General features: G+C 43.3%; 1 protein-coding gene across 1 annotated transcript; it reads right to left on the bottom strand.

The window, feature by feature from the left end:
* Positions 1-26: 26 nt before the first annotated feature.
* Positions 27-13,438, bottom strand: LOC114792350 (WD repeat-containing protein 44-like). Its single transcript, XM_028983373.1, has 19 exons — positions 12,924-13,438; positions 12,135-12,168; positions 11,669-11,746; positions 10,308-10,917; positions 9,012-9,145; positions 8,742-8,834; positions 8,494-8,630; positions 8,173-8,256; positions 7,343-7,601; positions 6,903-7,041; positions 5,715-5,779; positions 5,521-5,640; positions 3,623-3,745; positions 3,099-3,290; positions 2,886-2,987; positions 2,465-2,580; positions 2,214-2,341; positions 1,898-2,032; positions 27-708 (listed from the first exon to the last, which is right to left on the bottom strand). Exons 1-19 carry the CDS (start codon positions 12,998-13,000, stop codon positions 620-622), a joined length of 2,715 nt encoding a protein of 904 aa, XP_028839206.1. The 5' UTR covers positions 13,001-13,438; the 3' UTR covers positions 27-619.
* Between the last annotated feature and the right edge of the window lie 2,501 nt (positions 13,439-15,939).

Consider the following 15,939-nt stretch of genomic DNA (forward strand, 5'->3'; position numbering starts at 1 on the left):
TTAATGTCCACTTGTTTTTGAAAAAAAAAAACTGATTTATTTTTTACACCTGACAAAACTTGCAAATTCATGAATTGAACACTGAAATGATCGGAATTAGTGCTTAGTCAAATGCATAACCACATCTTACCCTGCATACCAAAGCAATGCAAAGCAAACAAACAAACAAAAAAAAAAAGAGTTTGCATTTAGGACTTACCACCTCAGCCACTGCAATGCTACAAATTATTAACTATTACAGTGATAATCACTCATCCATCTTAAATGGGTTCATTCAATCAAAGGCAGTTTCAGATCCTACTGTACAATGACAGAGTTCCTCATCAATTTCCCAAAGCAATACACATGATCCAAGTACTGTATTTCTGTGTTAAGGAATAAAAAGGACAAAAAATGTTTGCACTATTAGAGAACCCCTCTTCCCATCCTCTGATTCCAGGGTCCTGGATCTCCACAAAGTGCAGGGTTTTAAATATTCCTTCCCCAAGAGCACGCTCTGACAGTTAGAGGGGAGGTATGTGAGGGGTGCAGTAACACTGGACTCGTCGGCGGCACTTGTTTTTGGATTTTCTTTTTTTCTGGAGAAAGTCTGAGATGTTCATGTTGTGCTAAGCATCACTCAATATTTCTTCACGTTGATGAAGACCTTGATGGCGCCTGTGAAATCCGCAGACAGTAGAACTTCGTTGTGGTCTGTTTTCAGTGCTCCTGAATATATGAGAGAATTAGTGATGAATAAATAGGACTCATGCATCATTTTCTTTTGTCTGTTTTCTAAATCCAATAATCACGGTCAGGCTAATAAGGAAGTTGGAGCCTATCATGCACAGCAGAGGAACAATCTCTGGACCTCACAGGGTGGTTCAAACAGCATCATCATCTTGGTGCAACTCTAATACATACATCTAATCACATGCCACTGTTTCCATACAAACGACACATTAATGACAGTAATTGGGCCACTGAGTGTCAGTCGGTTACGATGATAATTAAAATCTCTCCCTTTAGATCAGTGGTGCTGGTGATAATTTAACGGTCCTCCGATTTTACACTCCTGAATTCAGTCCAGCCTCATTAAAAAGAGGACTAAGCCAGCAGACCTCCAGCAACAGAATCGGACGATCTAGCAGCATCTGAACGCTCTCTTCCTTCCAGACTTCTACATGTATGACCCACAGCCTCTGCAGCAAGGTTCATTAAATGGCCAGTTGTTTTACTGCCGACACTCTGCCATGTGGCACCATCACCATAGTAACCGTGCCCGAGGGAGCCATCCCAGAGTACATCACTAAACACCAGCAGTGACAGGGGCCTGGGGCAGAGCGGATTTAAGCCCAGCTGCAGCGGCGTATGGTGCTCCTCATATCAAGAGCATACAGAGCGTCTCACAGGGGTTTCAGTGTCAAGACGGTGGCTCTGTCAGCTGGTCAACTCAACAGGGCATTTTATGGGCACTGAATAAAACAATGGATTTTCATTTTCATTTCATGTAACGGGAAAGTATTCTGGCCATTTTTAATTGTATTTATACTTATACTGTCAATAGCAAAATATTACCCTGCAACCAAATAAAGCTTTGTTCTTTAACCATGTGACCAGAAGTACATCACATCCTCCACATTGTCAGATTTTTATTCATCATGCTCTCTTTCCCCCCTCAATTTTATCTATAATGGCACATTTCTATGGTGTATAATAATTGGCTGTCAGCTCTCTTAGGTTCAATTCAATATATGTATAAAGATTTGAATTGCATAAGCTTTCAACTGAACATCTGCCTGCTCCTGAGCACCACACTAAGCCCCATGAGAGTAAGAGAATGCAAGTCACTTGAACAGGGTCAGCATAAAAAAAAAAAAAAAAAACTCCTATGTAAATATTTGAAATGCTTTCCTACCTGATGGAATGGTCTCAGAGTCATTGGAATCTGTGCTCTTGACCTCGGGGTCAGGCTTCTCTGCACCGGCCTCTTGTGGTACAATCAGGCTTGGATGAGGTGCAAATATGGCTGAAGTGACCACTGCATTGTGTGCTACAAATCATCAGAAAAGAAAATCTGTGCAGTCTAAAATCCCAACCCTAAGAATCCCAAAACTGATAAAAAAAAAATATCACATGGATTTAAAACAACCACCACCTGAGGCCACCACAGCCTCCTCATCTGGTGACTTATATTTGAATATATATATTTTTTATTTGTACTCTCTCCTTACCTTTGATGCCTTCCCAGAAATCATTTCGGTCTCGTCTGACCGAGGTGAATTTGCTGAGGTCATGGTACGTGCTCCAGATATACACATATTTGTCCTCAGATCCACTGACGATGAATGAATAGTCATGGCTACAGGGGAAAAATAATATACATAATATATTTATTTATTATAATTCATACTAAATTTTCACTAGTGTGTTTAGTTGCTGAATTCCAGTATGTAACTGGTGAATTCTGATTGTGTCTGCCCACCTGAAGCTGGCTTTAATCTGACTACTGCTGTTAACATAGCCCTTGTATTTCATGGACAGGGAGAGGTCCCTCAGGTCATACAAGCGAATGCGGGAGTCATTAGATGTCACGAGAATCTGCTTGGACAAAAGAGAAGTGTATTAATACTGCGAAACCAGATAGCATAGTTACAGTTTGAATAGATTAACAGAATATTATTATTTGCCCTGATATTCTGTTCTCTTAAGGAGTTAGAATATAAGAAAATTGGTTTGCAATAAATCAGCTTATTCAACAATCACTTTTTAAAGTTGAAGCCATTGTTATTTTATATATTTGTGGGTGTGTAACAATCCTTTTGTACATCATAACCTCCACAACTAAATTTACATGCAGGATACACAAACTGAAAAAATAAATCAGTTTGAGGGTGGAGATATACCTTGTTCTCTCCTGGCAACGGCTCAATACCAGTAATCTTCCGTCCTACACGGTTTCTACCACGAGTGGAGCGAACGTGGATTTGGGTATGGTACTTCAACCTCTGCAAACACAAAACCAATCAAAGTGATTCATCACATACACGGATTTGAGCCGATCTGTTTATAGATTTAAAAATGTATAAAAGTGATTATCTACAAAAAAACACACATACCTCAGTGTCATAGAAGATACAACGGCCATCATATGTACCAATGACTGCGTACTTGCCATTCTGGCAAAAGTTGGCTGCAGTTATGAGCCGCGTCTGACCATCCACCTCATTCCAAAGAGCAACCTTTTTATCTGGAATATTCCACAGACGGAGCTTTCCATCCAGAGAGCCACTCAAGAAGTATCGGTCATCCTGAGTGAGTGGAGAAAAAAAAAAAAAAAAACACTGAATCTGTATACTGATATAAAGATTATTTTTATGAACCAGGACACAAAACATTTTACATACAAGTGTATGAAGTTTATGAATAATAAAAAAAAGAAATTAAGGCACCAAGGTATGAAATTCCTATTTTATATTTTTGTATAACAGATTTACAAAATGTGGACAATCTTCATTTAAGAAATCTGTTTATGTGTTGACCTAATTTAGTAACTTTTGTATGGTGAAACGTCATGTACCATTATGCATCAGGGCAACAAACAAGCACATGAAAACCTTAATAATCCCAGACACACTCTTACCCTAGGGTGGAAGGCGATGGCGGTGACGAAGTCTATGTGCTGGAAGCAGCAGAGACACTCTCTCCTGGAGATATGCCATAGCCTTACTGTCTTATCCATGGAGGATGAAAGCAGGAAGTAGTTCTGCACAGCCACAAAGACAAGGGAGGGTCATGCAGACCTTTAAATGATACACAGGTCAACACCCAACCTCAATCCTTCAACACTGGCAATCTGCTAAACTGGAATTGTAACTGAAGTTCATGAGAGTACAAACAAAATGTTTCAAATGAAATAAATGATAATAAAAGTGAGATAACATTTCCAATTAGAATTAAATTGTAACCATGTTATTGAGTGTGTCAGTTTAAGGCAGCATCACATCTGAAACCGGCCAGACTGACATCCTCGTAATGACTTATGATAGAAGAAGGGTTGTTAAGTTAATATGCACTGGACAGCATGAGTAAGTGCTAAATAATGCTAACATAAGCCTGAGGAGATAACTGAACGGTCAATAACCTCCATAAACAAAACCCATAAATTGCAATTACACACAGGAAAACTGAGCTGTAGAGTGGCACAGAAAATATTCCATGTGCTGACTGGGACTATCCCATTTTAAATTAGTTGAAGGTGTGAAGGTAATGATTGTTTACAACGTGTGCTTCTGCTTCATTTTTTTTTAAAGAAAAATTTGAGTTTCGATTCGATTTTTTTCCCCAATGCACTTAAAAATGGCTGCAGACATCAGATATAGTATCAAAAGTGCAACTTTATTGCTATGATTGTCCTCAAGAGTTAAAATGCGTAGAATCCCAAAACAAAAGGTAAACGAGGCTCTGTCATTCAACAATTTCAAGCTTTAACCCAGGTTTAAGCAAAAGTGCAACAGCTTCACAGTAGCTTAAATTTTCTGTTCAAGAAATCAGATAATTACAAATTTTGTAACATATAACATTACAATAAAAAAAACAAAACAAAAAAAACTCAGTATAGTGTGAATATAAAAAATGAAACATGCCTGTGTTTGCATGCATCTTTTCCCGAGTTGTATTGTACAGGTGAGGCAGCGCTACATCGGCGAAATACTTGCGACTGGGGACAACGTACCTCGCATCTAATACTTTCAGCATGTGATTAAAGCCTCGCTTTTCGACAGAATAAATTGGCAGCATGTCTGTGGCAATATAAAACGTAATCGCTTTCCATCGCGCTCCGTTCTTATCATAAGGCACACAGTTTGTAAAGCTGTCAGGAAGTGTAGTTTGCTTTTTAGCAGGTGTGCTAGAGGAGCCGTTTTCGCTACGGAGCCGGCTGCACTTCTCCCATTCTTCGGGATGTTTATTCCTCAGGTGCTGGAAAAGATTTGTTGTACTGCTGCTTCCAGTAGCAACAGCCTTGAAACATATTTTGCAGCAAGGCTTCGTCTGTCTTTCGTCTGCTGCATCAAAACCAAACCAGTTCCAAATGACGGAATTACCTGCACCTTTCTTTGGAAGTAGTTCTCTGCTACACGCTGCCATGTTGTTTTGACTGTGTTACGCGGGATGGGGGCTGGCTCATATCGCGCTATGGTAACCCAACAAGGACTAAACGCAGGACAGTCCGAAAAAACTATTGTGGCAAAAAACTTGGGAGTTTGCAAAATAAAAAACGTTTTAAACTACAAAATCGATTAAATCGATTTTTTCCCCAGCCCTACTATAGATTATTTTGGCAAGTACTGTGTCCAAGCCTCTTTGCAACACATTATAACAACAGCGACAGGTGTGTGAGCAAACAGGTAAATTCTTGGCCATTTTAAAAACATTTTCCTAACCTGAGGAATGCTCTGCCAGAGTCACAAGAATCCCAAGAAGCAAATGTTTAAATTGTGTATTTATAGACGGAATAAATGGGAAAATGACATGTGATACCTTTGACCAGGAGAGGTCCAACAGGTCAGCAGTATGCCCCTTGTATTTACAGAATGGAACCTGCCGGAAGGGGGCATTCCTGTCCTCTGTGTCAGGGTCTTCTGCACTGGTACAGCCCATCTGCGCAAGGACAGACATCTTTAGCTCAAGACCTAAGAGTAACAGTTAATCCTGGATAACAAAATGACACTTACTGCTCCTTCAGTGTCAGATTTGGAGGAGCACAGACTCTCCTGAGAGGGAGATGGGGAGACACGACCTGGATCGAGACAGACAGAGACGGAGAGAGATATTATCTCCCCACTTTACAGACTTTTCATAGCTTTTTCTGCCTACCTGACTTGCCTCTGTTTGCACCATTAGCTTTGCTGTCAGCACTGAAGCAATGCACTCAGGAATAGACACACTCAAGGTATCTCAACTTAAACGAGTGTTCAATCTATGAGACATGCACTAGCATGTTCAATGCACCCTGTTCACCAATGACTGCATCTGAGTACATATTGAAGATAGTTAATGAGTTAAAAGACAAAATCAAACAAAAATAAATTCAGCATCACATAAACGGTGTACCATGTGGTATGCATACATCACAGGGTTTAGTGTAGCGGTCATTTAAACAACCTATTGCCAATGGGTTATATGCTGCATCAGTATTTCAACCTTAATCACAGAAGGGCTTGGTGATGGGAGTTTATTCAATTTACACATCAGGATGATGCGTGTCAGAACATATCTCTATTACATTTCTATTACTGCAGTATTTGCACATTGTTATTCTGCACCTTCATGACTTGTTTCACTGGTTTGTAGCGCTGTCGGTATTGTTTTTCTGTTATTCTTGCACTGCCTGTGTTTGCACTTTATGCAGCCGGTTAGTCTGTCACACACATGCACTTTATGTCAGTATGTAACTTTGTTTAAATGTTACATGTAGCACCAGGTTCCGGAGAAACGTAGCTGAAATGCAATAAAGCCTCTGCTCAACTTGAAGATCCCCTTGAAATTAGCACATGTAGAAATATCACCCCAAATGAATTATAGGTTCATTACAGTGCTGATAATACAGCAATTAATTATGCGTAATTTATATGCAGCTTAATTCTAAAGCATGGGTGCTATTTTTTGACTTTGCCCTAATAAAGACCCTCATCTGTTGCTCAGGCGTGCGTGAGCATGTGCGTGTGGAGGGATGACAGAAAGTTTTAATTAAATTCATTAATGATTCATTCATGAGACAGTAATGATTCATTAGCAGAGATTTGGCAAAGGTCTGTAAGCAGGTGGTGAAGTTACAATCTGGACTGCATTTTAGGCCTTAATCAAGGTGTGTGTGTGTGTGTGTGTGTGTGTGTGTGTGTGTGTGTGTGTATGCTGATTACCGTCTGTGTTGTATTTTATTCTCATGTTGTTAAAATAGTCAAAGGCATTTTTCAGAACCCAGATTCTGACCACATTGTCCTGACCAGCTGTAGCCAACAGCCTGCCACAGTGAGAGAACTTCATCGTCCACACAGCACCCTGTGGAAAAAAACACACTGGCATTATACAGTATCTATATTGAAATCTTTATAATTTGTAATTTATTACAAGAGAAACAAGGACATGTTTTCATGTTTATTTATACAAGTAAAGTGATTGTCATTGTGACACACTGCAGCACAGTACACGGTGACACAACGAACCGTGTCCTCTGCTTTTGCTCAGTGGCACCTTGGGATTCGAACCGGCAACCTTCTGATTATGGGGCCGCTTCCTTAACCGCTAGGCCACCACTAATGTTAAGATAAGATTACAAACACACACATAAACAAACTCTCACCATATGCTCTCCACTGAGGTCCTGCACCACTTTGATGTGGTCAAAGTCAAAAGGTCCCTTGAAGCTGTGAGCAGCCTTGAATTTGACCGGGCGTGTGTAGGGCATGCCCTCATCATCACTGGAGGATGGGTCGTCCTGGTCGGTGTGGAACACCTCGTCCCTCACACTTTTTACTTTGTTCACAGCCTTCTCCCCATACTCCTCTGCCAAGTGCTTCGCTCGCTTCACAGACTTCCCCAGGAACTTCTTGAGCTGAGTGCTGAGGGAGGGAGGGAGAGAGAGGGAGAGAAAGAGAATCAGAGAAAAAAAATTATAGCATAGCAACCAAATATGAAATTACTACAAAAGTACACACTCCTCCCCGGGCCCCTGCTCATGGCTGCCCACTGCTCACTAAGGGTGATTGGTTAAAAGCAGAGGACACATTTCATTGTGTGCACGTGTGCTGTGCTGCAGTGTATCACAATCACTTGATTCGGTCGCCTGGCCCTCTATTCACCGTGTTCATTATAATTTAAGATACTTTCCAACTTGGCAAGGTTTAAAACCAACAAATTGAGATTGTATGGTTCTGTCTGACCCCCTCACCCCCATGAAGGATATAGATTCATTGTATGGAGGTCACTATTAAACATCAGGTTCAAGTAATAGAGTTTGTTATTGAAGAAAGTGAAATAATTTTTTCTTCTGATATTTCATCCCTCAAACAGGCCATTGTTGACATTTTGACAAAGTAAAGTTAATAGGGAGACGTGGTTACAAAATATTACAGTACTGACAAAAGTGTGACCTACAGCATAGAGGAGGTAAAGCTCAAGTCCAGTTCTTACGTTTTCTGCTTGAGTTTTCCTCCATCCGTGTCTGTCGGAGGGCCTGGGGCCTTATCATCGTCATCAGATTGGGCAGCATCATTCCTTTGAGAAAAGAAGCAAATTAGGTCAGTAGCAAAAACAAAAAGACTATCTACAGTCATAAATTGTACTGGTATAGAGTCCAAAACAAAATTGAAAGAAGTTCTCTCATGCTTTTTCAAGCAAAACTCCACAAGGTTCTAACCATTCATCGTCATGATACAATGTATGCCATAGAGTGAGGAGTGGATGTTCTGTACACTGCAGCTGCAGTGATCGTGCAGCATACGTGACGCTTACGTGATGTACTCTTTCGTCCTCCTCATGATGTGCAAGGTCAGTGGGTTGATGCCAGTGGGCAGCTTCTCCTCAGCCTGAATCAAGGGAATCTCCTCTCCAGTGTCCAGGTTCTTTATCATAACACTTGCCAGAATTTCCTGCAACATCCCAAATACAAATTCCGGGTTATACAGAGAGAGACCAATTTTTTTTTTTTTAGACCAAACTAGATAAAGGTTAAAGGTTTCCTTCACAAGGCAGGCTCATACCTCGTCAGTGAGTTCTCGACCAGAGTTGGAACGCGGTCTCTGGGGTCCTGGTGTTTCACTGCTGCTAGAGCTGGACTCCTGCTCATCAATCTCCTGAATAAACACATGAAAATCCAACCACATTCAGTCATGTTGTAGCTTATGTAATGTGGGGATGACATTCAAGAAACAAATCTGAACACTGATAAAGAACTTCATCAACATCCATTACACCAAACATTTTAATAGGATAATGTGAATGTTCAGTGAATGCAGCATTTTCTTACAGACCTGTGCTGTAACCACTTTCTCTCCACTGGTGGCACTGGCAAGATCTAAAGAGTGCTGAAGGTCTTTGGTGAGGCTGCGCAAACTTGAGCCAGGAGAAACCAGACTACAGGGGCCCATCCCTGGATCTGCAGAAACTGACCAATCAACAGCCAGGGTGGAAGAGTGGAGATTGTCAGTCAACCACCGGATAAAAAAGGCAGTTCTCCAATCATGCAAGATACAGTGATTGCTACAGATTTGTAAGTGTATACCAAGCCATGGAAATGCTTGCATATTGTTATTTCACCATGGTAACATAAAAATAAATAAAAGACAGGAATTCTACAATATTTAATGGATGTTTGTTAATATTACAATAACACAACTAAACATTAACCACTGCATTTATCTAAATCACAAAATAAATAAATAAAAAAGAATAAATATAATTAGACAAAAAATTATTTTGCCTTAATATAAGGTCACAATTGACTTGAGGAAAGTAGATGGTTAAATTATTAGTAGTAATAATGAATAATTCAGACATGTGTGATGACAGATTGGAATATTACATTCTAAAGAGAAGAACAAAAAAAAATTCTGTGATTTTAGGTTAGAGTATCCCATATTAAATCTGGTTCTTTCACTTGTTCTTTTACCCGTTTAGCTCTAGAATGCTAAATACCATTATTTCATGTTGAATATTGCAAATTCACACTTCCTGCATTACAAAGCAGTGGTGGCCTAGCGGTTAAGGAAGTGGCCCCGTAATCAGAAGGTTGCCGGTTCGAATCCCGATCCGCCAAGGTGCCACTGAGCAAAGCACCGTCCCCACACACTGTCATGGCTGCCCACAGCTCATTCAGGGTGATGGGTTAAATGCAGAGGACAAATTTCACTGTGTGCACCGTGAATCACCGTGTGCACCGTGATTGTCACTTGTGTAGCACAAGTGACAATCACTTCACTTATAAAGTCAAGAGAAATAAGGCAGAAAAAACTATGTAAGTCAGCACTTCACACATTTCTGTGATTAGCCTTTTACAACAGAGCTATTCAGTTTATTGTTTTAAGAGGACTCTTTGTACCGTTTTTTTCCCCTCTCTCTCTCACTGATGTTACCACTTTATTAAGGCTGGAAGATCCCTTTCTCCAACTGTGCAGAATACTACCCGGGGAAGCAGACAACTTGAGATTTGTATTTGGTAATCACCTTGAAGGTTTCATATCTGTTTCAGCTGATTTTTGAAGAAGTTAAAAATGTGGCAGTTCCACCACCCTCATAAATCAAGAAAAAGAAAATGAATTGCTGTTTACCATCCAAAGCGGTAGGTCGCAACGTGTCCTGGGATCTCTTGCTTGGTGGGATAGAGGGACGTGCAGGTGGTGGTGGTCTTGGAGGCGGGGCCCCAGTGGGTGGGGGAGGTCTGGAGGGCGGTGGCTTTTTGGTGCTGGCCACAATGTCTGGCTCTACAGTGAACTGCCTCGGGGGTTTGGCAGGACCCGATGGGTCCTCCTCAGCCATCTTGTCCATAAGGGGTACCTGGTCCAGGAGGTCAGCAGGTCTGGGGTCTACATTGGCACTATCTGAATAACCATGTGATGCCTCTTCCTCTGCTGGTCTTTCCCGCAGGGTGCTGGTGATGTCAGGTGGAGGCACCTGGGACTGAGAGTGCTCCTGCAACGAGCAGGCCACACTGGACACATCCGGCGCCTCCAAAGCAACCTCAGCAGCACACGCATCCTCTTCCTGTTCCTGTCTCCGTGCCTCTGCATGCTCTGGCTCCCGGGCGAAGGGTGCTTCAGGGGACACACGTGCTGTTGGAGTCTCCTGTTCCAGTGGTCTTTCCCCATCCACATCCCCCCTCAAAAGAGCCTCCTCACTTCCACTGTCCTTCTGGCTCTCCTCTATAATACTATCGATGATCTGAAAACAGGGCGAGAGGATGCAGGAGTGAGAAAAAAAAAACGGAAAAGCTTTCCAGTTATCTACACAAACCCAGATCCCTGTAATACAGTGGACTTTTACAACAATTAAGTGTGCAGGAAGGGGATAAAGCTAGTAAAAATAGTCAAAATAGTTGTAAAATATGAGACCGTTGCGGTCCCTGCTCTCTGGTTTATAATGGACAGCTGCAGTTTGTCTCGTTTTTGATCCACATAGCCTCAAATGCTTTACTTGTAATCCCACATTGATTGTATAGGTGCTAAACACAAATAATTGAAACAAAACACAAGAAGGCTATGAGAATGTTCAAAGATTAAAAATATCATCAAGTATGTGGTTTGTTTATTGCATGTGTTTCTTTACAAATTGAAGTTGTGTGAATAGTTTCTAAAACAGCAGCCTACATCTCAGTCTAAAGCACAAACACACACACTTTCACTCTCTCAATTTCACCCCAAAAAATGAGAAAAGGGGTGAGGTTCACAATGCATAACAAACGTACACATGCAAATTCAGTCAGACCAGAAGCACAACTATGCTTCTAATGCAAGACCTTGATCTGCACCGTCCCTGTTCTGTGTGCTGATGACACACAACTGACAAGTAATTATATGCTTGGACAGCTCCATCATGTCCAGAACAGCTGAGAAATAACAGGAAGACAATACAGAAGAAAAGAAGAAGAGGAAAGAATAAAAGATTAAAGTATGTGGTCCCTGTAGGTCCTCACCTGAATTGAGTCGTCATGGCGAGCCTCTGGCGGGGCTGATCCAGCAGCTACTTTCTGTACTGGGTTCTCCACAGCAGCCTACAGCCCAACACAATACACATGTTTCAACTCCCACAGGCAACGTCATCCCTGGTTACACGATTCTGAATAATAATAATAATAATAATAATGTCCTAAAATAAACTGAAGCTGTTTTCAAACCAAACCACTTCATGTCAATATGCATAACTATTAAAATAATAGTTACAAATTTAATTGAGTAATAATTCAACTAACACAAACGCAGGCCTGCAGGAGCTGATATGAACAATATTCTTATGATCAAGCCACAGCATAATCAAAGCAGCTTCAATGCTGTCCAGCTCAGGCATGTTCCACCTCGGTGTAGGAGGAAGTGACCCGATGCTCAGCCTCAGATCACATGAGGGAGCTGGTGGTGGAGGACGGAGGGCAGAGATATTCTTACCTTTGGAGTAGGAAGAACAAATTTTGCGGGTGAGCTGGGGGGAAAGAACAGAATACGTACAATTTTGTTACAATTTTGTTAAATACGTACAATTCAAAACACAGGAGACGGAAGGAGATGGCCCTGTTACTGAAAACAGTGAAACCAACAGCGAGCTCTGAATGTTTCCTGAAGGTGACGAGCTCCATCTGTTTCCACCAAAGCCATTTTCATAGGCAGCCAGAGAGGTTTTGGGGTACATAATGGGACAGGAACAGGGTCATGTCTTCAAAAGTTTCTGAAAAAACACCGGCTTATGTAGGGAGGAACGATGGATGCTTTAACTGTCCCTGTTCCTGCATGACAGAACGCTCTTGTCAAAATGGACGACAATTCTCCTCTTAAGAAATAAGAAGCTGGGCTGGGCTGGTCAAGTTTGTACTTTTCTATTTAGGTCTGACACGTGGTCATGCATACGGACCAAAGACCATATTTACGAATAAAAAAAAAAATCTATGTTGACAAATGAAAAACTATTTGAACGTGATAGCCTTCGTACACAGCCGTGACCATTTAGAAAAGTGCGGCAGTGTTTTATTGCACCAGCATCGATTAGAAGCACTTAACTGAACAGTTAGTCAATAAACTAGAACGAAATCCGACGCAAAACTGCTCGTAAAAGGTCGCGTAGATTAAAGTGAAGCGGATCCTACAGTCATTCTAAAAAAACAAAGCAACACGTCACCGAACCGATCGGGCAATAACCCGAGGCAGCGACGGAACGAACTCGTAACGCCAGTCGGTACTTACACTTTCGGCGATGGGGTAAAATTGACATCTTCGGCGGCGTCGTAAAACTCTTCGGTGTCGCTGGTATCCGACGCCATTTAGTCCAGCCAGCCTGCTAGCTCGCTACAGGCCAGCAGTCGGGTGAACGGTACCGGGCTTCCCCGAGGTCGGTCGGGCGGACGACGACGACGAAAAGGCGAAACGAGTCCGTGGCATCACAGAGGCCCGGGGGGAAAAAAAGGGCCCCGACACGTCTGCCTAACGCCGGGAGGGAGCCGTGCCACAGCCCCGCCGGCGACGGGAGAGGCCGCTTCGGTCCCCTGCGCGGCTAGCCGTCTAGCTGTAGCCTGGTCGGCTAACCCGGGCGAGCCTGCGGGGGGAGCGGACCGGGCTGAAGGCAAAGTGCGGGCGCTGCAAGCGACGTCGCGTACTGTTCATTTCCCGAGCAGGAGTCCGGAGGGAGCGAACGCCGCTGGACATGGACTTGGCGGCCGCCGACAGCGGGACGAGCGGACGAGCGACCGCCGAGCTCTCGTCGTAGTCCCGCGAGATTTGACATCTGACAGGTCGGTGTTACGTAACGAGAGGAAATAACGACCGGAGCTCGTTTCTGAAAACGACAGGGCTGCAGAGACGTGCGAAAGTTACTGCTAGTGCCAAATACTGGCCAGGCAATACGTGTCTGTGATGATTTAGGCATTAGGCTGTCTTCCATCACTTCCCGAAGGACTGTTTGCACGGATTTTTAAAACACCTGTGCAGTTAATTGCAGAGCACGATAACTTTGTCTATTTGCTGTGTTCTCTGTTCCTGACCACTGGAGTGTGCCAGTGCTAATTTAAAGCCTAGACTAGTGACCTGTTCAGTAGGATGGACTGAACTTAAGAGACATTTACATTTACGGCATTTATCAGACGCCCTTATCCAAAGCGACTTACAATCAGTAATTACAGAGACAGTCCCCCTGGAGCAACCCAGGGTTAAGTGTCTTGCTCAGGGACACAATGGTAGTAAGTGGGATTTGAACCTGTGACTCTGTAGTCTTCTGGTTCATAGGCAAGTGTGTTACCCACTAGGCTACTACCATCCCTGCAACTGCGGGATGTGCCCTTGTTTTCTTCTTAAACCCCCAGATCCACTCTACTCATGGTCCTCTCCAGCAAGAGACCAGCAAGAAGAAAAGTGAGTCCATGAATAGTTCCGAGAAAGACTGTTCACACGTCACGGCATTATTAATTCTTATGTGTAAATGGGACTTTACAATATCTGAAGTCCTGATCGATTTAAAATAACCTGACAATAAAAAAAACCCACGAGACGCTTGCGAATCCAACCAATCCCAGCATCCAATGGCTGTGCAGTCGGCTTTTTTTGGTAACGGAAGTCTTCGGCGCGACCGTTCGATTGACGTGAACTTGGACCAATCGCGGGAGAGAACGCCTCTGCTCCCTTGCCCTGGCAGCCATTAGGAATCCGGGAGGCGGGCCCGGAGAGGACCATGAGTAGAGTGGATCTGGGGGTTTAAGAAGAAAACAAGGGCACATCCCGCAGTTGCAGGTAGGAAATCGGCCGGTTCGGGCGCGACGGCCACGTTTTTGGGTGCCGCGGTCGGTCCCGCCTCGTACCGCCATGTCACCAAGCGTTTGCCATCGGCCGCGGGTGCTCTAGCTCGGTCGCTAACCAGCTCGATGTGGCTCGGCGGCGCGGCGGAACGTAAGCCACGCTTCACGTTTCGTCCTTTTCTTCAGACGCCGTCGCCCCGGTGAAGTTGGCACGTTGTCGCGTCGAGCCCGGCGTTCGGGGTGACAGACGCTCGCCCCGCTCCGGGCTCTTTTCGGGGCTCTCCCCGCTGCGACGAGGCGCTGTGTCGCGCGTCTGTGGTAAGTTGTAGGCTCACCTGCTAGCCGGTCCGGGACGCCAGCTAACTTTGGGAAGTTTCGGCACGGACACGCACGAAGGGACACGTCCCTGTGGGGAAGCGTGATCACGGGCGCGGGGGACCGCGAACAATAACCGGGCCGGCTGAGATGAACTTTTCTGCACTGGTAGTGCAGCTCCTGGTGCGTTTTGCTCGGCGCTCGTTTGCCTTTTTTCTCCTCGCCAAGACGCGTCTGCAGGAGACGCGGTTTATTAATTTGCTCACATTTAGCTCCCTGCTGCCCTGCATTTTTAATTGCCCCTGGGTCACTTGGAGTGACGCCACATGGCTGCACTTTAGCATAAAGCTCCTTTGTCATCGTGTCTAAGAAAAGAAAGCGATGGCCTGTTGCTTTTTAATGTCTGGAACCGGGACATTAAGTAGTGCCTGACACGCCAGCGTCATCTGGTTTTATTACCAACAAAGTGTTATCTGTTTTCTGCGTGGGATGTGATGTGGCGCCCATCCAGGGTACTTCCTCATTTCTTTAAACGTTGTCCAGAAGGAGGATTCCCATGATGCATGTCAACAATGTCGACTTTGTTATTTGCTGCAATGTTCTCCCTGGAAACACGTGGTTTTGTAGTGACCATCCAGCTAGTAAAGTGTAATCGATTATAATGTAATAAAAAAAAAAAAAACACTTTGATTCAATGCATGTTCACCAACTACAGATGGGACTTGAATCTATGTTTACAACAACAATGCTTATTTCTTATGTTTACCTGTGATTTGCTTAAAAATGTGGGGTTCACTGTAACACAGAAGGAAAATTGGGTCTCCAAGAGTGGAGATTCCCTAAATGAACAGAGGCTCAGGCTGCATGCCCTTAATGGCTCAGGAATCTCAGGGCAGTCTGCTACTGGCAGCCCTCCAGACCTCAGTGGAAGTGCCATCGGCCTTTTAGACCACATTACATAGATTTTACCATGTTACAGATTGATGGTTTAAAGTCAGACTCTGCCATATGGCATTTGTTTTTATTTGCATTGTGCCGATTGGGTGTCTATGAAGTGCTATGAGTACCAAAATTAAAAAGATAAATAAACCAGTAATGTAATGATTTATTTAAAATGGAACATTTGAAATGAAACATCATTAATTCAATATGACATGAAT

This window comes from Denticeps clupeoides, chromosome 6 (genome assembly GCF_900700375.1).
Source record: "Denticeps clupeoides chromosome 6, fDenClu1.1, whole genome shotgun sequence".
NCBI classification, from domain to species: Eukaryota; Metazoa; Chordata; class Actinopteri; order Clupeiformes; family Denticipitidae; genus Denticeps; species Denticeps clupeoides.

Excerpts from the sequence above, each read along its gene's own strand:
- LOC114792350 (XM_028983373.1), bottom strand. The coding sequence starts at position 13,000 with ATGGCGTCGGATACCAGCGACACCGAAGAGTTTTACGACGCCGCCGAA. Across the intron at positions 8,631-8,741 it reads GTCGAGAACTCACTGACGAG|GAAATTCTGGCAAGTGTTAT; the intron begins GTATGAGCCTGC and ends GGGATGTTGCAG. Across the intron at positions 8,257-8,493 it reads AGGACGAAAGAGTACATCAC|GAATGATGCTGCCCAATCTG; the intron begins GTAAGCGTCACG and ends CTTTTCTCAAAG.